This window comes from Coregonus clupeaformis, chromosome 1 (assembly GCF_020615455.1).
Source record: "Coregonus clupeaformis isolate EN_2021a chromosome 1, ASM2061545v1, whole genome shotgun sequence".
NCBI classification, from domain to species: Eukaryota; Metazoa; Chordata; class Actinopteri; order Salmoniformes; family Salmonidae; genus Coregonus; species Coregonus clupeaformis.
In genome coordinates, this window is record NC_059192.1 from 92,494,832 (window position 1) to 92,521,925 (window position 27,094).

Below are 27,094 nucleotides of genomic sequence, written 5' to 3' on the forward strand. Positions count from 1 at the left end.
CCTGCTTACGGTGCGCTACGTCACCCGGTACGGCCCGTTCCTGCTACCCGCACCAAGGGTGCGGGGCATCGACAATCCGGCAGGCCGTGCCCAGTTCACGTGCCTGGTCAGGTACGGTCAGCTCCCACACGGAGCCTAAGCAATCCGCTCCACCGATGTCCAGTCCAGCTCCAGCCAGCGGGGCCAGACCAGACCAGGGGCCTGCGGGGGGGTTATTAGGGGTGGTGGTCGCGCACGGGGCGGATCCGCCTCCGAAAGGAATGCACCACCGGCCCCCCCTGTTCGGTTTATGTTGTGGCGCAGTCGCGTGCGTCGCCTTTGAGGTACTGTCGCGCCCTGGCTCTGGGACTCTTATATGTTGAGCCAGGGTGTGTAGGTTCTATGTGTTTGTGTTTCTCTGTTTAGGATCTAGTTCATGTGTATCTATGTTGGCGGGGTGGTTCTCAATCAGAGGCAACGAGAATCAGCTGTTGCTCTTGTCTCTGATTGGGAACCATCACTTAGCAGCCTGGCTGGCACAGTGTTGTGGATCTTGTTGTTGGTTTGTGTTTGTTACAAGGACTTCACGTATCGTTTTGTTTTTGTTAGTGTGGTGAATATATAATTAAAGTATGTTCGCATTCCCACGCTCGCATTGGTCCCAATCCTTTCGCTTAGATCGTGACAGTTCCAGCCATTATTATGAGCCGTCCTCCCCTCAGCAGCCTCCGCTGGTGCGCTCGTTTTGTCTCGCGTGCGTGTGTGTGCGTGTGCCGGGGTGTGAATCCTGCAGCAACAGATCCCATGGCTCTTGACAGTTAGTTAATAAACACTGGCCTGTCAACAGCTGCACATGATGTAATGTGGAACTTCTTCTCACCCACACCCCCCCTCCTCCCTCCCCCTCCCTCGTTACAAGTAGCAGGGTGTTTGCAGAGCACCAGTCTGCCAAGCTAGTGTGAGTGTGTGTAAGCTCAGTGCCTCCCCTGCTACTACTACTACTACTACTACTACTCACTGGGAATTTACAACAGGAGCATGTTTTCAGCCCCCTTCAAAGGGAATTCCATGTTACAATGTCGGAAGTAGAATTATCAGAGGCAGCTGCCAACCTGTTGAGTGAAGCAGAGGATTTGCCAGGCAAGACGTAAGTTATAGATTCGTGCTCGTTTTCTGACACACATTGACACAGACACACAGGGCCAGGGGTAACTGGTTGGGTGCAGTTCAAACTTGCTTTCTAAGAGTTGTCTCGGGGGGATAAGGTGCATTTGCTTAGAAGTGAGATTCAGTAAGAATATGGACAGTTCTTTGCATTAAAACACAAGGCTGTTTCTCTGACTGTCAAATGTGTATCTGTGTGCTCACCTTTCGATATTTAGAGAGAGAGATGCAAACTGGTCAGGATCAAACTGCTTACACACATTCCAAATGTGGCCACATACCCAGCAGACATAACTTATGTATTTATTTAGACAAGGCTTGGAAATTCCTGTGCTCTCTCAGCTTGGTGAGATACATGCAGTGTCCCTTTGGACTTTAGTGTTTTTCTGTCTCTTTTCCCAACCAGCTGCCATGATGAGAGAGACAGAGTGCAGCCCAGGCATGATCCTGCCAGCAGGGCAGCTGGGCTAGGCTACATATGCTGGACATTGTGATTTAATGTCCCAAGCAGACCTGGGTTCAAATCCTAATAAAATATTTCGAACACTTGGAGTATTTGCTTTAGCCTGCCTGGAGTGCCAGGTAGTGGGTGGGACTTTTCTGTTGCTTCCATTGCATCAGGAAATCTCATCAAGCACCAGCTAAAGTATTTGAAATGATTCCGAACACTATTTAAACCCAGTGCTGGTCCTAAGGCAGGAAACCCATCTGATTAGTTTCAGGATGCAATAAGGTCTTCCTAAGGGCCTGTGTTTGGGGTGGGATCGGTGGAGGGAAGTGTGTTTCTGCAGCATTGAATCCCTGATGAGCTAGATGATGACATTATGCGCATTGTTTTGATAAAAAGTTTAAACCCAAGCAACCCTAATGAACTTGTGTGCCGTGGCACAGTGACATAACACGTTTTTCTTCCACAGACAAGCAATGAGCGCACCATCGTAAGTTTGAAGTCTTGTGTTACTGTCGCAGAAATGAAGGATATTCATTAGAATTCAATGAAGTTTCTAACAGTGTAGTTACAGTACATTATGTCCCTATGTCATGTGTAATACAGTATTCGCAGTTAATTTATTATTGCACGTGACATGAGCGCAGAGCAAAAATATGTCAATTCATTTTGCCAGATGCTCCTAGGCTTATTTTCCACAGAGCAAGCATATTTCATTTTAAATGTGTCACATATGTATGTCTCTGGCTGAGACATCTACAGCACGGCAAATCCCCCATATTCAACCTGTTGAAAGGAAACACAACATGAACAATTCTTCCCCCATACAAATAGGGTTAGCTACGTTAGATGTCAAATCTTGAGCCGACATACGAAGTGTTAAAAAGGGCATCGGGTGAAGATTGTAATAAAAACACACTTGATAGAATGCGGATCGGGAATGTAACAAATGTCTGTCTGTTCATCTCTTAGGAGTGAGCTAACACATAGCACATCATTTGCTAAATGCCTCACACCCATCCTGTATCTCACACAGCTGTGTGTGTGTTTGTGTTTGCAATGTGTGTGTGTGCATGTGTGTGTATGTAGCATATGTATTTACAGTGTGTGGGTGTGTATAAATCAACACTGTGGAACACCTTAATCACATGACAAGTTGTTTGATGACACTTCCTGTCTTCTCCAGTTAATTCCCCCCTGCCCTACCTATCTGTTAACTGGACCCTATAGGTAGCTCTGCTTTGTATACATCCTGTTGTTCCTCACTCAGCTCTCTGCTGTCTGTCTCCCTCAGCAGTCTCATTGGCCCTGGCCTAGCTCTGTTTGTTTTTCCATCTCCAAGCCTCCTGGCCTTTGTGGACACACACACACACACACACACATACACACACACACACACACACACACACACACACACACACACACACACACACACACACACACACACACACACACACACATGTAAATTCAGTATGAAAATGTATGCACTCACTAACTGTAAGTCGCTCTGGATAAGAGCGTCTGCTAAAATGACTAAAATGTAAAAATGTAAATTCAAAGGTGTCACATACATCCTTTGCCATTTTCATTTACACATCAGCCAGTAGACAATTTCAAAGTACTTGTACCTTTGACCTTTAACATTTAACATTGCCACTTTCATTCTTACACCCTACTGAGAAAGACCGTAGCTATAACCCAGTTAAAGCTTCACCCCCACAACAGCACATCTAACAGTACAGTGATACAGAAAGGCAGAAGCAGGGCGTAAACACATTTTATGCGTCCCAAATGACACCCTATTCCATATACAGTATAGTGCACTACTTTTGACCAGGGCCCTTAGGGAAGCTAGTGGTTGGCATATTTTGTAGAGCGCAATGACAATGTATTACATAAGTGTTTAATCTTGGAGTTCGTTGAACCTTTTGTACTTATCTTTAATACCATGATGGCTGTGGGTCTGTCTGTCTGTCCTGTCTCTCTCTCTCTCTCTCTCTCTCTCTCTCTCTCTCTCTCTCTCTCTCTGTCTGTCTGTCTGTCTGTCTGTCTGTCTGTCTGTCTGTCTGTCTGTCTGTCTGGGTAGTGGGTACAGGGCCACAGTGCCACAAAGCTTGTCCCAAATGGCACCCTATTCCTCAGGTAGTGTACTACTTTTGACCAAAGCCCATAGGGCCCTGGTCAGTAGTAGTGCACTACCCGAGCCATAGAGACAGGAGGTTGAGGACTGATCATCATACGCCATCTGTGCTGCTAGCCTGCCACACAGATGGACCTCTCTCTCTCTCTCTCTCTCTCTCTCTCTCTCTCTCTCTCTCTCTCTCTCTCTCTCTCTCTCTCTCTCTCTGTCTCTCTCTCTCTCTCTCTCTCTCTCTCTCTCTCTCTCTCTCTCTCTTTCTATACCCTCACATTCACATCATGCTTACCCCCCACCTATCAATGATTGAAAAGTAATAGCTATCTGGGAATTAGGCGGTAGCCTAGACATGCTCCTCTCTCTCAAATCTCCAATGTATAATTATCCTCCCCATTCATTCTGCACCCTGCCTGAGCAATCTGGATGAATCATTCACAAAACTAGGCCTTGGCTGGGGGGTGGTTCCGGGCTCCAGCCTGACCCCCTTTCCTTTTTAGCCCTCCTCCATTCAAACACACAGACAATATAAATAGGGTCCCGGGGCAAGGGCCAGTGCACTAATCAATGTCAACCATCGCTATCCATCCCAGGCTGACTGACACTTCCTGGCATGCTCATTGTTATTTTTTTGGGGGGAGGTATTGATCCAGGCTGTGTCCCAAATGGCACCATATTCCCTATATAGTGCCATTTGGGACACACACACTACCTCGCCAATAGGGTTTTTGTTTAGACTTGAGAGTCCATTTTCCTCTTGTTTTCATTGCATTATGTGATAGATGAAAGTGCTCATTGAAAACTCATGCAACAGAACGCATGTCTGGAATCATTCTCTCTGAGAATTTGCGTGGCACTGAGAGCCCAGATGGTGGTGAGTAGAAATGTTTGCCAACCGAGTCGGTCACTGTGTTTCGTGATGTATTATGACCAATAATGTTTAACTGGCAACACACAACACCAAACATTTATCAGACATTCCCTTGTATTCAGCTCAGAGGGAATGCCAAATGTAATCATTTGTTTCCAAAAGGTTTGTTTCCTCCAATAGAAATAGCTTTGGAGTTTAAAGTTCAAGCCACAACAACCAATTGATATCCCTGTTTGAACTATTCCTCCATAAAGAGCCCTTATTAGTGTACGGTTCTTTGCTTAGTGGAGAAATGGGAATATGAGTGGGTGAATGTTTAACTGTATGGGTACAAAGGGCAGCACTGTCAATACTGGTGGAGAGTGACCTCCCAGTCCCTGACACACACTGTAGAGTCATCAGATAGATTATAGGTGAGGCACAGCTGTAGAGAGTTTATGAGAAGTGTGACTTTCAACTCTGTGATAAAAATCCATTCATAATATGAGTGACATTCATTATTTGATCCAGAATAAATGAATGACAAAAATAATCAAAATACATTTTGTTAGCGTCTCCTTTGGATGTATGTGAACTTAATTTGAGCCAGGTTGCTGCAGCGGTAAAATAATCACGTGGCAGCATAAATTATTATGTAGATGAAAATGTATGGCCATTATTTGTAGGGGTTGATACATTCTTCATTAGTGCAAATCAATTCTGACATTTTAAAGTGGAAATAACAAACTTTAGAAGCCTTTTAAAACTTTGAATACATTTCCTGCTGTGAAAGAAAATGATCGCAACACAATGGTGATTAAATTAAGATCCTACATCTGTAGATTGATCAGTATGTCTACAGAACATATATTATTTAAGTTATGCACACCTTATTACAATTGTATATAATTTATCAACATTTTAATAAGTGATCATAATGCTATTTTCCTTTCTCATTATCCCCACCCAGCCCTCCCTCCCACCTCTCTAATCCACCCCTGTGCAACCCCAAATGCGCCCCCCTCCCTAGTTTCTCCCCCAGCAGATGTTAAAAAGAGAGGTTTCTCCCTCCCTCCCTAACCCTCTGGCTGCCTCCACCTCTACCCTGGCATCTAATTAGGGGTGAACACAAAGACTCCCAGATGTCAGGATTGTCCATGGACCTTTGATTGTGTCCATTCCACCCAGCTGACTGGCTGGCTGGCTGACTTACTGTCTTACTGGCTGGGACTAGCGTGTAATATGGCCATAGACGTGTGTCTCTTTGTTGTCTCTGTGCCGCCCCCAACAGAAGACTGGTTTTACATAGTGGTAATTGGGTTTGGTGTAAATCATTTGGAGAAAGGAGGGGGTGTTGTGTGTGAGGAGATAGTGTGATGAGGATAGGGAGGTCCCTGTGGGATTGTATTTTATGATGATAGCGTGGGCCAGAGATCATCACAGACGTAATCTGTTCCTAGTATTCTATGGCCTATTTATGATGCTGAGTTCCCTTGACCAATAAACAGACTAGTGAGACTCTGTCAGCTTCTACAGCATATGGGATAGACTGGGTATCAAACATAGGTCTCAAAACTGTGTTAGCCCTCTGAGCTAAAGCCTATAACTAAGTCTTCAGGACTATCCCAAATGTGCTAATCACGCTGAAAAGGTTACTCATCACACAAGTGTATGTTCACTGAACCACCTCTGTTACATACGATTATAATATAACATTATATGCCTTTTAGCAGACACTTTTATCCAAAGCGACTTACAGTCCTGCGTGCATACATTTTACATATGGGTGGCCACAGCTGAAATCGAACCCACGACCCTTGGCGTTGTAAACTAAATGTCTATCCTTGAGCTCTATACAGGGAAAGGCCATTGGGGACACTTCCAACCACTTGGCCTTTTCATTGACGTTACGACGGACATTTGAATCTTAAGTCTTTGTAAAATAACACGTCATGCATTTACATGTTATTGTAGTATTTCAATGTTCGGCTGCTGATATAAGACACTGCTCTACAAACATACGTCCTGCCTCGTGCATTTGCTCTCCTTTGCTTTTAGCCAGTTGCACATATTTCTTTGCTGTTTATCTAAGATCGAGAGTCATTTGCTTTGTTCAACCATTAGTTTGTCATTGTACGTTATCATGTTTCCCTACCTTTCCCATTCTCATATCTGACTCCAAATGTGTTTGGTTAAGCATTACGACTTCCTATCGACCACCTGTTTCTATACAACCTTACAGACCTGCTACACTACATTTACATTTTAGTCATTTAGCAGACGCTCTTATCCAGAGCGACTTACAGTTAGTGAGTGCATACTTTTTTTCATACTGGTCCCCCGTGGGAAACGAACCCACAACCCTGGCGTTGCAAACGTCATGCTCTACCAACTGAGCTACATGGGACTGCTAGAAGCGTAACTTTTGCAGAGCGTGAAACGCCCCCATTAATTTAAATGAATACTGGCATAAGCAGCAGGGCTCCATTAGAGGCTCTCACTGCTCAGCGTAAACGTATTCTCTGGTTCTATTTTCCAGACTCCCCTGTTAGAGTTTACCCTACTTTCAAGCTAAACGGTGTCATTGCATTTGACTGGTTAATCTATGACTTTTTTCGATTTAGGGCAGTCAAGTTCAAACGTTAATCCATTTTAATCATTTGCTCTCGATTACCCACAATCCCTATCTGTGCGTCCGCAGGAAGCGTGGCTGCTTTACATCCAATCTAATCTCTAGAGAGAAGACACTAACTGAAATGCAATCTAAACATGAATGAGAATTACAGCTGACGTAATGTCCTGGCACACATAGGCATCAGACCTGGGTTCAAATACTATTTGAAATAATTTCAGATACTTTGGGCATTTGCTTTAGCCTGCCAGAAGGGGCAGGTTTTGTATTTGAAATGATTTCAAATAGTATTTCAACCCAGGTTTGAGTGACATCAAAACTACTGAATGTAGTATCATTAGGGAGGAAATAACAAGAACAGGAACCGTCTGTGGTGGTGGCATAACCAGAGTAACCCTGCATGACGTCCTGTCCTGTCGTTGATCAAGCCCCTTCCTTCAACGTTTAGATGTAAAACAGCAAAAATGGGCTGACCAACCCGGAAAAACTGGTTGAAATGTCATCATAATGACGTCATTTCAACCAGTTTCTGGTTGTAATGATGTAATCTCAACCAGTTTTGCCAGTGTTGGGGTAAGAGTTGAATTGACCAATGAGTAGTCAATTGGGTTTTAGATGAACAATTTTTGTGTGGGTTTGGAATGCTATCTGGATATTACCAGTATATTGACTGTAACGTTTGGATATGAGAGATCGACAGATGTAGCATATCATTTTGATGTCAGTAGCATACTGACTGCCAAGTGTAGTCAAGACATTGAAGTCTCAGACAGGGTGGAACAGACAAGCCAGAGACAGAGGGCCTTAGGACCAGGGGGGATGTGGTTAGAAGACAGTCTGTGAGGCAAGTAAACATGGAATATTTCAGCCCTAAAAGAGATGAATTGTATTCAGTACCCAAAGCTATTTACACAGACTCAAGTGTAAGTTGCTATTGAATCAAAAGAGAAATTGTCTCTTTTTAAGTGGCTCTTATAATACGTAACATAACGCAATACACACACACACACACACACACACACACACACACACACACTGCCAATACATGACATACTATACAGCGGTCATGACAGAAGGTCCCTAACCCTTGGTGGTCACTATGCGACCTTTGACCCGGGCGCTTCACTGATGAGGAAGTTGTGTCCTTACTCTGTGGCAGGGCTGAGTGGAGGCACAGAGCCTGCTCTTTGTAAAGGAGTAGTATGCGTGAAGTGAAGTGTTTATCTTCTCCCTTAGCCTCCATTGGCCAGGTCGCGCTGGTTCCCAGCTCTGTTTGGAGAAGCCTATGAAAACATGGAGAAGGGGGAGGGAGGGGGACAGCAAACATATCAACTCAGGGATGATCAGTGGAGAGAGGCTCTCCCTCTCCTTCTCTCCAACACTTCCGGTTGCTATCAGGTTAGTAGAGCGAGCAGGCGGGCAGCACAATAATAACAGAGAGAGAGAAGCGGGAAGGAAAAAGAGAGAGAGAGGGCAGGAAGCCAGGAAAGAGGAGGGAGAGATAGAAAGGGTGAGGTAGAGAGAGCGAGAAAGAGAGAGAGAGAGGGAGCGTGGCGGTACCGCCTTCTCAGCTTCAAAGACGCAAAATATAACATGGACTCTGAGCTCTTTAATCACTAATGTGATTGCTCTACTAACTTACTACAGCCTCACTACTGATGTACTCACCAGCCAACTCGGAGGACCAAGGATAGTGTCTCTCCTGTACAAAATAGTGATATTTGGCTTCTCCCCTCTTCTCCCTCCCTCTCCCCACCCCTCCCCTCCCACAGTGGCTCCCAGGGCTGTGGCGGCGGGCTGCAGCGGGAGAGGAGGACCATGAACATACACCTGGAGAGGAGGGAGCAGCTAAAGAGACTGTCGCTGGACAGCAGCCTGGTGGTAAGTCAAAGGTGCAAGCTCCTGTCTGTGTCTCTGTCTCTCTCTGTGTGTCTCTCTCTCTGTGTCTGTCTCTCTCTGTGTGTCTCTGTCTCTCTCTGTGTCTCTGTCTCTCTGTGTGTCTCTCTCTCTGTGTCTCTGTCTCTCTCTGTGTGTCTCTCTCTCTCTGTGTCTCTGTCTCTCTGTGCCTCTCTCTCTCTGTGTCTGTCTCTTTCACTGTGTCTGTCTCTCTCTGTGTGTCTCTGTCTCTCTCTGTGTCTCTGTCTCTCTGTGTGTGTCTCTCTCTCGCTCTCTCTGTGTCTCTCTCTCTGTGTCTCTCTCACTGTGTCTCCGTCTCTCTCTGTCTCTCTCTGTGTCTCTGTTTCTCTCTGTGTCTCTGTCTATCTCTTTGTCTCTCTCTGTCTCCGTCTCTCTGTGTCCCCGTCTCTCTCTGTGTCTCTCTCTGTGTCTCTGTCTCTCTCTGTGTCTCTTTCTCTCTCTTTGTCTCTCTCAGTGTCTCCGTCTCTCTCTGTCTCTCTCTGTGTCGCCATCTCTCTCAGTGTCTCCGTCTCTCTCTGTGTCTCCGTCTCTCTCTGTCTCTCTCAGTGTCTCTGTCTTTCTCTCTGTGTCTCCGTCTCTCTCTGTCTCTCTCTCTCAGTGTCTCCGTCTCTCTCTGTCTCTCTCTGTGTCGTCATCTCTCTCAGTGTCTCCGTCTCTCTCTGTCTCTCTCTGTGTCTCCGTCTCTCTCTGTCTCTCTCAGTGTCTCTGTCTTTCTCTCTGTGTCTCCATCTCTCTCTGTCTCTCTCTGTGTCTCCGTCTCTCTCTGTCTCTCTCTGTGTCTCTCTGTCTCTCTCAGTGACTCCGTCTCTCTCTGTGTCTCCATCGCTCTCTGTCTCTCTGTGTCTCTCTCTCGCTCTGTGTCTGTCTCTCTCTCTGTGTCTGTCTCTCTCTGTGTGTCTCTGTCTCTCTGTGTTTCTCTGTCTCTCTCTGTCTCTCTCTCTCTGTCTCTCTCTGTGTCTCTGTCTCTCTCTTTCTCTGTCTCTCTCTCTCTGTCTCTCTCTCTCGCGTTGTCTCTCTCTGTCTCCGTCTCTCTCTGTGTATCTCTATATGTGTCGCTTTCTCTGTCGCTCTCTCTGTGTCTCTCTCTCTGTATCTCTGTCTCTCTCTGTCTCTCTGTCTCCATCTCTCTCTGTGTCTCTCTCTCTCTGTCTCTCTGTGTCACCGTCTCTCTCAGTGTCTCCGTCTCTCTCTGTCTCTCTCTGTGTCTCCATCTCTCTCTGTGTCAATGTTTCTCTCTGTGTCTCCGTCTCTCTCTGTGTCTCCATCTCTCTCTGTCTCTCTCGGTCTCTCTCTGTGTATCTGTCTCTTTTTCTCTCCTTCACTACAACTCACACAGGTTAGAGAAAAGTACAAACCAGACCTGGGTTCAAATATTGGTTGTTTTCAATTTCAAATACTTTGAGTGCCAGATGGGCAGGATTTGCAGTTGCACTTTTGGGACTACTCCATTGGTTCCATTGAGGTTAACTCAATCAAGTGCAGCTAAAGTATTTAAAACAAAACAGCTACTATTTGGCTTTGAACCCAGGTCTGATACACTAAACATACCCTGTCAGACGGTTTGAGGAAAAGCAGCCTCCTCTGGCTGTGTTTGTGTCGACGTGATTGACAGGCTTATCTATCCCCCGGTGTCTAGAGCGACACACAAGACTGGAGAGTGGAAACTTGTTTTTGTCAGGGTTAACTCAAGGTGAACCCAGTAATAAGTGCTCCTTTGGAATGTCAAGTACAAGCACGTCTGTCTGTGGTGGTAGGTCTCGATTATGGCCTTCCGTGCGTATTTTTGTTTTCACATTGTCCTTTCCAGCATGGTTCCAGCAACTATGGTGGATGTGTAACCAGGCCAGCACAGTACAACCTGGCTTAGCTTGGCTTGGTTTAGCCCTAGTGTAGTGTGTCCACCCACTCTGCCCAGAGTGGGTGAAACCGCTATGGTGATGAAATTTGCAGGTGGGGTCTTTCTTTAACATACTGTATCATCAACATTATATCCAAAATGTCGGATTTCATAACCTAATACAGTGCTATGAAAAATTATTTGCCCCCTTTCTAATTTTCTCTACTTTTGCATATTTGTGATACTGAATGTTAGCAGATATTCAACCAAAACCTAATATTAGATAAAGGGAACATAAGTGAACAAAATACACAACAATTACATATTTATTTCATAAACAAAGTTATGCAACACCCAATTCCCCTGTGTGAAAAAGTAATTGCCCCCTTACACTCAATAGTTGGTTGTGCCCCCTTCAGCGGCTGACAAACAAACTCTTGCCTGTAGTTGTTGATCAGTCTCTCATGGCGCGGGGAGGAATTTTGGCCCTCCCCTCCTCGAACTGCTTTAACTCAGGGACGTGGGGGTTTTGTGCCCGTTTAAAGTCCTGCCACAACATCTCAATTGGGATTAGGTCTGGACTTTGACTAGGCCATTCCAAAACTTCCAATTTGTTGCTTTTTAGCAATTTTCATGTAGACTTTTCATGACCCAGTGCGCTTCAGCTTCAGCTCACAGATGGATGGTCTGACATTCTCCTGTAGAATTCTCTGGTACAGAGCAGAATTCATGGTTCCTTCTATTAAGGCAAGTCGTCCAGGTCCTGAGGCAGCAAAGCATCCCCAAACCATCACACCACCACCAACATGCTTGACCTTTGCATTATTTATTGGACACCCAACCTAGAGGGAATCAGGTTTATGTGTATCAGAAATATGTGACGCAGAAATGATTGGTTTTAAGTCATTTTCATAAGAGAATCAAATCAAAAAGTCTCAAATTCACGTCTAAGATGTTGATTAAATGGTGGTAATTAAATTATACTGAAAAGTGTTTCACTTCCATTCACCATGATATGATCATATCCTCATAGCACTTCAGATGGACATCTTGTGCCTGATTATTGCCCCTCGTTTATGACACCCTATGTAATAACAGGCGGTGCAATTACCGTTTGAAGATTTGTGATATGGCTTTTATTGCTTTAATTGGACACGTGTTGGCCTGGTTCACTGTCCAGGCTGATACTGGGCCATATTAATCACACGCCATTACATTCAACAATATTTGTTATAACATGAATGCATTGTCTCTCTCCCTCAAGGGACAGCTTGAACTAGATGTGGCTGTTTCATAGTGTACACACGGAGAATGATTCATATTATGACTACTAGACTTGTAGACTTATAGGCACAATCACGTCAGCAACAATACATCTACCATACTAGTTCTTAGACATTTCCATAACGCTTACATACGTCCATGGGTGCAACTTTCACTGGGGACGGGAGACGGAGGGACGGGGGACCAATAAAAGGGGTTTGTAATGCATTATAGATATTGATGACATAGAAAGGTTCCGTGTTACCGACGGGAGCACGATGCACTTAGAAATGTCCTTGTTTTTGAAAGAAAAGCATTTTTTTGTCCATTAAAATAACATCAAATTGTTAAGAAATACAGTGTAGAGATTGTTAATGTTGTAAATGGCTATTGTAGCTGGAAATTGCTGATTTTAATGGAATATCTACATAGGCGTACAGAGGACCATTATCAGCAACCATCAGTCCTGTGTTCCAATGGCACGTTGTGTTTGCTAATCCAAGTTAATCATTTTAAAAGGCTAATTGATCATTAGAAAACCCTTTTACAATTATGTTAGCACAGCTGAAAACTGTTGTGCTGATTAAAGAAGCAATAAAACTGGCCTTCTTGAGACTAGTTGAGTATCTGGAGCATCAGCAATTGTGGGTTCGATTACAGGATCAAAATGGCCAGGGTAAAAGGGATCTTGAAGAAGGAAGGCTTTCACTCCATTTTGCAACGCCATGCCATACCCTGTGGACGGCACTTGATTGGAGCCAATTTCCTCCTACAACAGGACAATGACCCAAAGCACAGCTCCAAACTATGCAATAACTATTTAGGGAAGAAGCATTCAGCTGGTATTCTGTCTATAATGGAGTGGCCAGCACAGTCACCGGATCTCAACCCTATTAAGCTGTTGTGGGAGCGGCTTGACCGTATGGTACGTAAGAAGTGCCCATCAAGCCAATCCAACTTGTGGGAGGTGCTTCAGGAAGCATGGTGTGAAATCTCTTCAGATTACCTCAACAAATTGACAACTAGAATGCCAAAGGTCTGCAAGGCTGTAATTGCTGCAAATGGAGCATTCTTTGACGAAAGCAAAGTTTGAAGGACAAAATTATTATTTCTATTAAAAATCATTATTTCTAACCTTGTCAATGACTACATTTCCTATGCATTTTGCTATATTTCCTATTCAAACTAATTTCATGTATGTTTTCATGGAAAACAATTACATTTCTAAGTGACCCCAAACTTTTGAATGGTACTGTATATAGGGGAAGAATCGTGTTTCATTGCCCTAGGAGAGGAGCAGATGGAGCCCTGTAGCATTGGTAGAGGGTTAGTGTGGCGCTAGTGGCAGAATGGGCCAGCGGGCTGAGTCGTTACGCAGGGATGGGGGCACTATGGTGGGAAATGTGAAATTATACTGAAAAGTGTTTCACTTCCATTCACCATGATATGATCATATCCTCATAGCACTTCAGATGGACATCTTGTGCCTGATTATTGCGCCTCTTTTATGACACCCTATGTAATAACAGGCGGTGCAATTACCGTTTGAAGATTTGTGATGTGGCTTTTATTGCTTTAATTGGACACGTGTTGGCCTGGTTCACTGTCCAGGCTGATACTGGGCCATTTAAATCACACGCCATTACATTCAACAATATTTGTCTGTTCATTTAGTCATGAATGCATTCTCTCTCTCTCTCTCTCTCTCTCTCTCTCTCTCTCTCTCTCTCTCTCTCTCTCTCTCTCTTTTTCTCTCTCTCTCTCTCTCTCTCTCTCTCTCTCTCTCTCTCTCTCTCTCTCTCAAGGGACAGCTTGAACTAGATGTGGCTGTTTCATAGTGTACACATGGAGAATGATTCATATTATGACTACTAGCCTTATAGGCACAATCACGTCAGCAACAATACATCTACCATTCTAGTTCTTAGATATTTCCGTAACACTTACATACGTCCATGGGTGCAACTTTCACTGGGGACATGGAATGTAATACAAAACGAGGCAACGTTGTGCTTTAGGACCATGCGGACACCTCCGACCGGTCTGGTAAGCTGTTTGGAGTATTTATCCCCCCCCCAAAAAAATATTATATATATGCCCCCCCCCACTTAAAATATTGGCGCTGCATTATGACTGCATTATAACTCATTGTGAGGGTTTGTAATGCATTATAGATATTGGTGACATAGAAAGTGTTACCAACAGTTCTAATACCAGCTGGAGTATATAGGGGCAGAATGATGTTTCATTGCCCTAGGAGAGGAGCAGAAGGAGCCCTGTAGCATTGGTAGAAGGTTAGTGTGGAGCTAGTGGCAGAATGGGGCCAGCGGGCTGAGTCGTTACGCAGGGACGGGGGCACTATGGTGGGATATGTCTGGCTCTGGCCTGCCCTGGTGAGGAGGGATATGGATAATCCCAGCCAGGGTTCCAGAGCCCTTGTGGCCCTGGCAGAGAAACTCACTAAAGCTTGTAAACACTCCCTTTCCTGAGAGGATATGAGCCTCCCGATACATTTATTTTCCCAGGCATCTGCGAAAACAAGAAAGGCCATTTCTGACATTCCGTCTGGCGACAGGCCCAGCATTCATGTTCCAGTTTCCAGCTCGAATCAGAATGTACCTGTATCTGGTCACTGGTTAGTTAGACAATGGGTATCTATAACTCGTCTAAAGGTTTCCAGTGGTGAAATTATAGTTAGTTACAAGTTCCATTGAAGCACTTGTTTTTCTCACTGTGTTGATTGAGATATGAATAAGATGTATGCCCTTACAGCATTATCTTGGGGTTCCTGCACAAGACACACACATCTGCTGTGTAGGGCTAGTAGGTCAAACTTCTCAACCCAGACAAGCACATTTCAATAACCTTCCAGAGTCAAAACACCATGTGTTACCTGTCTACAGAGGAGCTGCGGCTAAATATTTACCTCATCTACTCTTCACTAGATGGATTACATGACCCCGGCTCACAAAAAAGAGGCATCCATCTCTGTTTTGGGTGATTTATAGGATATATAGAGAGATGGTAGTGACTCGACATATGTTTCCTCCACAATGAAGCCTGTGTTTGGGGAAATAGCCAACAGATACATGGGCCAATCTGGGTCAAAGCTGTTTGAAAGGTATAGACTGAATCTTTACAGTATTACAAATGACATATGTGACATACGTATTATGCGTTTATGTTCATAAGCAACATGTAATTGGAGGATAGTGTTGGTTATGTTGACCTGCTGGTATGAAGATGCACTACTGTCAAGTGGAATAGTGCCTACTGTGCATATGAAAGAAGATATCCAGCTTTATTGATCCAATTAACTCCAATAGACTTTATACAGGAGGTCAGTTGGGTTTAACCATTTAATAACCCCACGCAGGGTTATCTCTCTAAAGGAAGGGCGCAGGGCGAGCTGTAGCCTAACTAGGGCACTCTCCGCATTACATTACATAAGAGATCTGTGTTGCTGGGTGGACTCTCTGTGTATATGTATTTTTATCGTTTTAAAGTCTGCCTGCTGCAGATGAGACTGCTCTTAGTCATGCAATTATGCAGTGATGCAGTATATTGTATCAGAATGATGCCCTTCTGTGTCTGCTGCCTCTGCCTGCCCACAGCCCAGCAATTAGCCCTAATATAGGTCAGGATCCAGCCCCATCAGAGTCACTCTTCTGCTCCCTCATGCCCTGTTACTTCTCATTGTACATGTTAGCCATGCATGCACCATGGATGGGGCCAGACCAAAAAAGTATTAAAGGGGCAATCTGCGATTTGTACATCCATTTTTGGACTTTTAAATTATGGATATATACCTATTGATATAATTTATACATGTTTCTGCCTCATGAGGTTAGGGTGACCGCTTTGTTGTTGTTTGAACTGCAGACTGGCCCTTCAAAGCTATGGTGTGGGTTTCCATTTGTGAAATTATATAGGTTTTTGTCTATTTGAGTTGCAGTAACTTTTTCAAAATTCCCGGACTTCCAGAAAACCTAGTTGGGATGCAAACTGGAAATTTTGGGAAATGTATCAAAATTTTGCAACCCTACTGTCTGTCTTTCCATCCGTGACATCAGGCACATGCGGTATGATGATGTATCAAGAGAGGAACGGGTGTGTTTATGAATCAGACATGAAACAATACAATACATCATAAGGTCAAACGCATCAACACACCCTAACCCGTTAGTGAGTAAGCAGCTCAGAATACCGTTGTTTCTGCAACCTCTCCCTATTTCTTGCCAATATTGTATTTTATCCGTGCAGCCGTGTATTCATGGTTAGAGATAATTGACAAAAAAAGCAAAAGCAAATAGAACATTTATAATACTCCACGGGGAGGGTCAATAATCAAGTGTTCCACGTTACTGATTAAACGCTCACTGGTTGGTTGTGAATTGTTGCTGAATAAACAGCATGTGGGAGTGCTTTTCCTGTTGTGCTCTGGTCTATGGATATATTTTGTACAGTTGTGATATGTGATTGGAGGTGATTTATTTTGGTGGTGTTGGGGATGGGTGAGGTTATTTTGTTTGTGTAGGTGGTGATTGGTGAGATCCAATCGGAGGAGAATGAGGTAGCTGTGGTCGTATTCTGATTGGGAGCCATATATATTCTGTGTGTTTTTTCTTGTGTGTGGGTGATTTGTTGGTAGTGTATTTAGTATAGAAATCCTCACGATGTATTTGTTGTTTTGTGCTTAAATAAATAAGTTTAGACGGTATGATAGAATAACCTACCAAAAAGGACAGTAGCCAGGAGCAAGGGCTGGACACAGGAGTTATGGATGCCTTAAGGACTTTTGGACATGGAGGAGATTCGGGCTGAAAGGGTCCTCTGGGCAATGAACCGGGAGGAACATCATCGCCGTGAAGAGCTGGAGGCAGCTGCAGCGAGAGGAGGTGGTTGAGGAGGGAATATCACCGCCGTGAAGAGCTGGGAGGCAGCTGGCAGCGAGAGGAGAGGTGGTAAGAAGAGGAAGGGAGTCGAGGCTGGAAGTTGGGGGTTATCCCGAAAAATTTTGGGATATGGTTTTGAGCGCCTGGGCAGCAGGAGAGGTTGCCACAGGGGAGAAAAGTGAGAGAGTATCGGATTACGTGGAGAACAAGTAGGAGGGAGGGAAGTTGTTGTAGATGAGAGATGAAGTCCAGTCTGTGGTCCGTCTGATCCCCCAGTTAAGGCGGGTGTTTCTGCACTGGTCCGGGTTCCTACTCCACGCACCAGGTCCAGATCGCCAGCCGGTCTGGAACTGCCCGGCCTGCTCAACGCCGGCCTGAACTGCCTGGGCCTGCCCAACGCGTCTGAACTGCCCGCCTGCCTGGGCCAACGGCTAGCCCGAACTGCCCGCCCGCTCAACGCTCGCTGAACTGCCCGCCTGCCCAACGCGCCTGAACTGCCCGCTGCTCAACGCCGCCTGAAACGTCGCTTCGCCCAACGTAGCCTGAACTGCCCGCCTGTACTGAGCCTACAAAGCCGCCCCTGCCATGAGCTCAGGAGAGCTCGACAGACCGGGAGTAACGGCCGCAGACAGGATCAGCCAGAGCTCTTCCCCGCCAGATAGGATCAGCCAGGAGCCTTCGGCCAGACAGGATAAAGCAACTTCCCCGCAGACAGGAGAGAGCTCCGCCAGACAGGAGAGGTAGAGTCAGACAGGAGCAGCTGGAGCCTTTCCGCCAGACGGGGATAGCCAGAGCCTTCGGACATGAGTGGCCAGATCCAACAGCATGAGCAGCCAGATCTAGCTGGTTAGGAGCAGGCAGGATCGCTCAGTTTAGCCATGAGCAGCCAGATCCGCTGAAGCTGCCAGGATCTCGCCAGATCCGACAGCTGTGCCAGGATCCGCCAGAGCCGTACAGAGCTAGTGATCCGCGACAGGATGTCAGAGCGTGGCCAGGGATCCGGGCCAGAGCCGTCCGTGGGGCCAGGATCAGCCAGAGCTGCCCCGAGAGCAGAGCCAGCCAGCCAGGATCGGATCTAGTCAGGTAACTGCCCTTTGCCTCAGGTGTTGCCCCTTAGTCCGGGGTGCTGCTCCCTGAGTCCGGCAGTGCTGCTCCTGAGTCCGTGCTGCTCCTGAGTCCGGTGCTGCCCGAGTCGGTGCTGCCCCTGAGTCTCGGTAGCGTGTCCTTTGGGTATTGCCCTCATAGCGGTATTGCCCCAGAGGTCTGTGCGCGGAGTCCCGTTAGCCCGGTGCCAGCCTTTATCCCGGTGCTGCCCCTCTTAGGCGAAACCAGGGGTGCCCTTAGTCCAGGTGGGGGTTAGGGGGAGGGTGGTATTGGGAGGCTATCAAAGCAGGTTGGTGATGTGGGGAGGGGGGGATCGCGACCGGGGCCAGAGCCGCCACCATGGACAGACGCCACCCAGACCCCCACTGATGTTGGTGCGGAGTTCCGGCACCTTTAGGGGGGAATAACACTCTGGGCTCTATGGAGTTAATGTGAGCCAGGGTCAAGTATTTTCATGTGTTTGGGTGTATTTCTATTTGGTGGTGTTGGGATGGGGTGAGTTTATTTTGTTTGTAAGTCAGGTGGTGATTGGTCTGATGATTCTAATCGGAGGTAACGAAGTCAGCTGTCGGCTCAAGGTATTCTGATTGGGAGAATATATTGTGTGTTTTTGTGTTGTGGGTTATTGTTTTTTGTGTGTTAGTAGTATTCAGAAGAACTTCAAGGATCGTATATTGTTGTTTTTCGTGGTTGCTTTGGGTTAATAAAGAATGTTACTGCAAATGCATTGGTCTCCCTCCTTCAGACGGTCGTGGACATCTGTTTGTCTCTGTGTTGTGTTTCTGGGCAGAGCTGGGTTCACATACTATTGTAAACTCCTCCTGGTAGCAACATTAATTGCATTCAATTATCTTCCACTCCTACCTCCTTCTACTCAGCCTAACTAGCTCCACTCTGGCCTGCTCTGCCTCTTGTTATGGCAGGACTGCATTTCCCACTCTCACCATCCCCTACCTTGCACTCGTTCTAATTACTCTGCACTGAACTGCATTCCCATCACTACCTCCCCAGTATATCAAGCCCCGTTTTTCAGCCAAGCCCTGTCGATCGTCTCAAACCGACAGTAAGGAGGTCGATTATAAGATCCTTTCTTGACTGCCTTGTTCTACTGCCCGAATCCCGAACCTGCCCTGGACCGACACTCTCCGATCCTCAGACCCTCCGGTAAGCGCCTTGCTCACCACGATATTTGCCTCCAGCTCCCCGATCTGTACTTCTGCCCGCCATTCATATTGCTGCGGTGTGTGTGTGTTCTGTGTTGATACCTGATGAGCGCGTGCCTAGACGTTTCACCACCCTCAGCCCGATACCCCATAGGGGAACACACAAAAGACTGGATTGGACACCCCCCGGACATTTGGTGACCCCGGAGCACAGGTACCCACAGGAGGACCCTGAAAGACCCCCTGACACCCCTGGGACCCTTCCCGCCTGTAACCTGAATAAAGAACTCGAATTTGAACTTGCGCTGGGTCTTTGCTGTGACAGAATCATCGACCCATCATGGACCCAGCGCACTCTCCACCACGCATGGAGGAAGAGCCAGAGAGGACTGCCCTGGCAGCGACTGGAACGCACTGAGGGAGAATAAAGATGGCTGGGACATCCCTTCTCCAGCTATTCAACCAGCAGAAAACATAACTGCAGCAACAATAGCCAGCCTAAGCCCTGCAACTATCCAAGCCCGGCTAACTGCAGGTTTTTGTTCCTGTACCACCGATACTCCTTCATCCCTCCGCAAGAGGTCCAATGCGGCAGGGGCCGGCAGTGCGCACAGATCCCCACGCCTCCTGAACCAAGGATGGGAACCCGAACGCTTTGATGGAACCAGAAGCAAGTAAGACCATTCTAGAGCAGTGCCGAATCAGTTTGCACTACAGCCAGGATTTCAACAGAGGGAGCAAGATAAATTCACAGTTGTGGGGAACGGGGAATTCGACCGGCAAACCAGCTGTGCCTAGTGCTTGAGGAGGAGATGTTAAAGGTTTTGACAGGCCTCGCAACAGCCGAAGGCAAAGCTTGCTCACATCGTAGGGAATGGAAGTGGAGACTTCTCCATTGACTTCGTATCCCGGAAATGTAAAGTGCTAACAGAGGCACTGGTGCAACTCCATAGGGGGATATAAAGGAAACTTGTTTCCTATGACCCACCTCAACGCTTTGATGCCGCCATTGACCTGCACAGTCGGATTGACATGATACAGACCCGGGAGTGAGGGAGAAGGGGTAAACTGCATCGAATTTCCGGATACCGCTCTGTCCAGCCCCTGCCCCGCTGGGAAGTCATAGCTAACTCAATCAGCCTGAGCCCATGGGAGATTGGCCGTGCCTCTCTGACTCCCGAGGAGGCCGGCGCCGGCCTAAGCTCCAACCTTGCCTCTATGTGGTGGCGAGAATCACGTGGAGCGGCAAAAGCCGCAGCTCACCAGTGTAGGGGAGATGTGAGCAAAATATCCATCCGAAAGACCCTGCTTCACCCTCCGCCTTCAGCTTTCGGACAAGATTAACATTGGCCGCTCTTTGTGGATTCCGGAGCGGAAAAATATCATGGACTGAGCTTGCACAGCCAACTGGGGGATCATCATCAACTGACACAACCATCTTCTGCAGAGCCCTGGATGGGCATCATCTTGGCACTGTCACTCATACCTCCGCCCCTGTGACAATCCCAGGTTAGAAACCAACAGGAGTATCAGTTCACCTCCTACACTACTGGCAACCACTCATTTGGATACGTGGCTCGGAATAGCACAACCCCCACATCGACCGGGAGACAGGAAACAGTCCGGAGTGGGGAAGGAGTTGTTACCAGACCTGTTTAAGGGGGCACCTGCCCGTCACCGGGAAGCGGATCTAGCGCTACTCTCCGACATATCCAATGTTCCGCCGTTACACAGCCTGGAAAGAGTGTGTTCAACAAATCCAAGGCGACATCTCTAACCCCCACACAGACCCTATGACATGCGCGGATTGATTCTGTGGAGGACCTCCAAGGCGCGTATTCACTGTAGCCCCGGAAAGAAATGGAGGACTACATTAACGACTTCTTGCTCCGATAATAGACCGCCCCCTTCGCGAGGGAGCGGGATTTCGGCAAGAAGGAGCTCATGCATAGATTACCTGAACGAATAGATTAAGAATCGCTACCCACTGCTCCTTACTTTCGGGCCTGCCCCTCGAAACGCTGCAGGGAGCCACTGTATTCACTAAGCTGGACCTCCTTCGCAAGGCCTATCATCTGGTGCGGATGAGGGAGGGAGACGAAGGAAGAACCGCCCCAACACACCAACGCACATGAATATATCATGCCCCTTCGGCCTCACCAATGCCCTGAGCAGAGGGAATAGGGAATGCAAAACAAGTATTTGAGATATTTTAATATTCTCAAAGACTTGTCAGAACACACGCACCAGTGTTGGACCGCGCGCCTTGGAGAACTGTGAAGGAGAGAAGTGGAGTATGCCAAGACAGCTCATTCCTGGGGGTAAGTGGTGACGAGGGAAGCATTCAGATGGATCCCCCAGAAGGTGTGGCTGTCACTTCCTGGCCAGTCTCCCGAGTCTCGGAAGAAGTTGCAACAGCCTGGGCTTTGCTAACTATGGAGATTATCAGAAACTATAGCACAGTGGCTGACCCTCACGGGCGCTAACCAGACTAAACAACCGTACTCAATGGACATCAGTGCTGATAAGGCCTCTTCAATATCCTCAAGACATGTTTCACTTTGCTCCCATCCTCCAGATGCCAGATGCAGCAAGGCAGTTTTGGTGGTGGAGTAGATGTCGGAGGAGTGGGTGCAGTGCTTTTCAAAGAGCAGCTGAGGATGGCAAGATGCACCCCTGTGCCCACTCCCCCGGCGGCCAACCCCCTGCCGAATGCAACTACGACATTGGGAACCGCGAGCTGTTTGGCCGTCAAGCTCGCCCTGAAGAATGGCGGCACTGGTTAGAGGGGTCAAAGGAACCATTCGTAGGGTGGAGAGACCACAAGAACCTGGAGTATATCCAAACAGCCAGGAGGCTGAACTCCCCCGTCAACAGCGGTGGTCCCTGTTCTTTACGCGCTAATTTCACGCTCTCCTACGCCCGGGATCCCAACACCTCAAACCCGATGCTCTTCCCGGATGTTTCAGAAGGACGAGACCACCGCATGACAGGCTCATTCTTCCAGCCACTGGGTCGCATGCGGCCTCACCTGGGAGATCGAGAAGCAGGTCATGGAGGCTTCGGGACCAGCCAGGTCCAAGCACCAGCGCCCCAACCGTTTGTTCAGCAAATCTCAGGTACCTGTGATTAGTGGGGGGCACGAATGCTGGGTATCGGCATAGGATCCCTTATTGGTCGCAGAGGTTCTGTGTGGCGGGGGTTTAGAGGATGTACGAGAATATCCGAGTTGTCACTCTGTAAATCCGAAAACAAGACTCCCAACCAGCCTCCAGGGCTGCTGCAACCCCTACATACCCAAGAGGCCCTGGTCAGCTTCACTGATTTGTTAGGGCTTCCGCCTCTGAGGACACACATATTTAATTGGAGTTTAGTAAGATGAGCCCACTTCGTGCCCTTCCCAAACTACCTTAAAGAGACTCCCAGGTGGTCCTGGAACATGTGTTCTCGTATCCATGGCCTACCCCAGGATATAGCGTCAGACCGGGGCCCGCATTCTCAGCAACCTTTTGGAAGGAGTTGTATTTGGAGCTACCGCCAGCTATCGCCGATTCCACCCGGAGTCAAACGGCCAGACTGAACGCATGAACCAGGAGTGGAGAAGGCACTGAGGTGTGATTGGCTTCCCAAAATCCCCCGGGCCTGGGTCAACACGCTTGGGTGGAATATGCCCATAATTCACCTCACCAGTCTCCACGGTCTCCCTTCAGTGTGTCTACGGATCAACCTCCACTGTTTGCCAGCCAGGAGGCGGATGCCACCTGTCGTTTTGGCATGCCCGCGGCCGCCGCCGCACTCTGGGGCCCAGGCTCGCACTGTGCTCCTGAAGTCTGGAATCAGCTACGCCCGCCGGGTGGCAACGACGGAGGACCCCAGCAGCTACTTACCGGTTGGTAGAAGGTTGGCCGTCTGGCCGGGATCTGCCGCTGGTTGTAGGACAAAGCTGGCCGATGGTCCTTCTGTGCAGAAAGTATAGTAAGGCGGTCGACTTCAGTTGCCCGCCTCCACGCGGGTCACCCCACCTTCCACGCCTCCAAGGTCAAGCCGGGTCATGAAAGTCCCCGGTCCCTGCAGCCCGGCGCCACCCCCTCCGCGCCTCGTAGATGGCGGTCCTGTCTTCACCGTCCGGGGCTGCTCCGCTTCTAGGCGAAGGGGGTAGGGGCCTCCAGTAGTGATTGGGAGGGATATGGTCAGAGGAGGAGAGGACCTGGATCCCCAGGAGGATAGTGGACCGACTCCCTTACACGACTTCACCGAGACTATATCTGATCAGGCCTGCAATCGTAGGGGGCCCAAGAGGGGTTCCTAGCCGTCCCGGCCCGCCCCTGCCCCTGTCTAGTGCCTGGTCTGTTGCCCACGGTGACCCTCCAGCTCCTCTGAGGATGAGGAGATTCACTGGACCCGCGGAGGAGTTTGACCGCGCCTGCTCCTCCACCCTCCCGCATGATGTTGCCTCTGATGGGAGACAGGGGGGGTGGGTCATGAGCACCTCTCCCCCCCTGGTAGCAACATTAACTGCATTCAATTATCTTCCACTCTGCCCACCTCCCCCCCTCTACCCCAGCCTAACTAGCTCCACCTGCCCCGCTCTGCTCTTGTTACTGGCCAGCTGCACTGCATTTCCCACTCACCATCCTCACCTTGCCTCGACTCTGTTCTAATTACTCTGCCATGAACTGCATTTCCCCACTACCCTCCCAGTATATCAAGCCCTGTTTTTCAGCCAAGCCCTGTCAGATCGCCCTCTCAAACCCCGACATAACCTGCCTGTTGCGCCTGACTCCCGTTTGTGATACCGATCCTTTTGATGCCTCCTTTTCTATGCCCCGCTATCCAACCGCCGACCTCGACTACTCTCCGATCTTCAGCCCCCCCCCGTAAGGCCTCTCACCACGAGATTTGGCCAGCCCATGATGCGAATATGGTGTTGTGTGTGTGTTCCAGGTCCGACACAGATGAGGTGCCAGAGTACCACCCACCCGATACGCCGCCTCCATCACTGGGGACAACACACACTAAGCACTTGGACTGACACCCCCGGACATTTGGTGACCCCCCGAGCAGAGGTACCCACAGGAGGACCCTGAAAGACCCCTGAACGCCTGGGACCCCCTCCCGCCTGTAACCTGAATAAAGAACTCTGAATTTGAACTTGGCTTTGGGCCTTCTCTGTTCGTGACAACTATTTGTTTTCTGTGAACGTTTGATTGAGCCTTTCTGGAGTGCCATTTGGGCAGGGTTTGCACTTTGCACTTTTGGTACTATTCCATTGGTTCCATGTGCACCAGGCAAGCTCAGTCAAGCGTAGATTAAGTATTTGAAAGAAAACAAATACCAACTGAACCCACGTCTGGTTTATGGGTAGCTGTCAGGCTCCTGGTTCTGGGTAGCCTTTCCTCAAATAATATGTTTTATGTGCTAGTTTTGTTCCATTGTTATCCAGAGCCTACGTGTTGTTTCATAGACCTACTCCACATTGGCTGGAGACAGAGCAATAAAACAAGCCAGAAATGGGAACATATCTCCAAAACAGACAAATTAGTTTGGTTTATGCATAATTTAAGTGCAAATTAATTGGAAGATAAGCCAGTCTGGTTGGTAAAGCTTTTTTTTTCTTCACCATAGCCATAATACAGTCTGGCACCACTGTGCCAAGTAGAGACAAATAAATAAAACATGGAGCTGGGTAGCAACTACTGTGTACTGGGGTTGACATGCTTGTTAAGGGGATAGGGCTCTTACATTGCCATGCAGTCCAATGGGGAAGTTTGATATCACATCCTATTGCTCAAACGACTGTGTGTAACTGAGAGTTATAACAGTGTAGAAATCCACTGACGACCCGCTCTGGTCTGAGGACGATTCTCACGCCAGAGTATAACAGCATGTATAACTCTAAAGGGGATGTCTCCACAGTCCACACACTGTTTGAAGGTGGCTTAGGGTTAAAAGACGTGTCAAATAATCATGATGGAGAGAAGTGATCAGGGTTTAACCTATGACCCATTCCTTTTAGCACGTGGTGGAGCTTAGGGCCTCAACAGTGATCAGGGAGCATGTGATAGTTTTACATAATGGGGATTTGGAGTCCCCACTTCAAGCCCCCATGTGTTTTAAATGAACTTCTCTCGGCAGGGGTGTCCCAACCTCCCAGCCTCTTTCTCCATCTCCCACCTTATAACAGCCTCTCTTAGTGGCAGGGACATACTGCTCATACCTGGCGAGACCCATAGGGGTAACTGTGTGGTGTGGGAACCAGGCAGAATGCGGGGCCACTCTGGCTCTTACTCTGTCTGAGACCTAAAGGCGTTTTAAAGAAGTTTACCCCCCCCCCCCGCTAATCTCATGGGAACTACCTTGGCGGAGTTGGCTCTCGTGTGGCTAGAGAGAAATTATTACAACCTTGGATGTTGGATCACGATTCCCCCGAGTGGAGTTCCAACCCTGTGGTATCCCCCATATTCACCTTATCCTGTGGGTAAGATTAGTCGGGCGCTCGGCCCCTGTTTGCTCATAAAACTGGTTTAATCGCTACCAAGGTCGTTTTGATGGTGATACTGGCCACTCGTCTAGTTTTCCGACCTTAATGAGATTTGTCTAGCCTTAATGAAACTTTCCTCTGGTTTTATTTCATGCAATTATGAACTCCATATGGACTTGTTAATCACATTCTGTATAACATGTATTAGGTATTTAATACACATATTAGATTATATTATATTTGAATGCACCAATTTGTAAGTCGCTCTCGATAAGAGCGTCTGCTAAATGACGCAAATCTAAATGTAAAATATTTCCTACTCACAACATGTCTGGGAAAACATGGTATAATGAAATTGTTCAAGGGAACGGCACCCTGTACCTCATGATTTTCAATTTGATTAGCCCATGCATAGAGGACATGTGGATACAGTTACTTTAGAGAAAGCAATGAGTGGCATTGCTCTTCACTAAAGCATTCCACTTTAACTAATTGTAAGAGCAACATGTGCCTGTATACTGTAGGTTTGTGGAGAACCCTGGCCTGCTTTTTGTTGCTTGCGTTTCTGGTAAATGAACTCAAATAAATAGTCTAGCAATCCATGTGCAGTAACAGTAATTTTTTTGGATTCGCTGTGATAGATGATGAGGAAAACATTTCAGTTGACCTGTTTATGTTCTGCTAGGCAGGATAACTTTTCTTCTCTCTCTCTCTCTCTCTCTCTCTCTCTCTGCTGCTGTCTGTTCTGATGTGTTTTGATGTTTTCTGAAGTCTCCGACCCGTGTCGTAAGTTATCTGTGTTACACATGCCTTAGTAATGATCCTGAAAACCCATATTTATCCGCTAAATGTAGAGTTCTGTCACTGTGAAACCTCTTATTTAACCATCCATGAGGCTATCGGTTATTATGTCAGCGAAATCAAAGACAAGACGCATTCAAAGGGACAAAACAGGCCTCTCCGCCTCTGTAGGTCAACCACTAGAGTTGGTTGGAATTTGGGCCGTTGGAGAAGAGAAGAGTTCCATCTTTGTAAAGAGGACACTGAGTTTGTCCTCTCCTCGGTAGCTTCGCTCGGGGCGCTGTTCCAGCATGTGTAATTGGACATCAGTTTTCCCCCTCCGTCCAATAAGATGGCCCTTTGTTGCCCTGTTGAGTCAAGAGGGCCTACAATTAGGGAACGTTCTCTTCTTTACCCATCATGCCCTAGATCAAAGTGGTTGCTGTG

At 47.5% G+C, this 27,094-nt stretch overlaps 1 protein-coding gene across 1 annotated transcript in view; it reads left to right on the forward strand.

The window, feature by feature from the left end:
• The first annotated feature begins 953 nt into the window (after positions 1 to 953).
• LOC123491417 (nck-associated protein 5-like) overlaps positions 954 to 27,094 on the forward strand; it is a 100,851-nt gene continuing 74,710 nt past the window's right edge. Inside the window, exons 1-2 of the mRNA XM_045222164.1 lie at positions 954 to 1,126; positions 8,980 to 9,088. Coding sequence (XP_045078099.1) covers positions 1,056 to 1,126; positions 8,980 to 9,088 — 180 coding nt within the window. The 5' untranslated portion in view covers positions 954 to 1,055. The remainder of the gene's footprint in view (positions 1,127 to 8,979; positions 9,089 to 27,094) is intronic.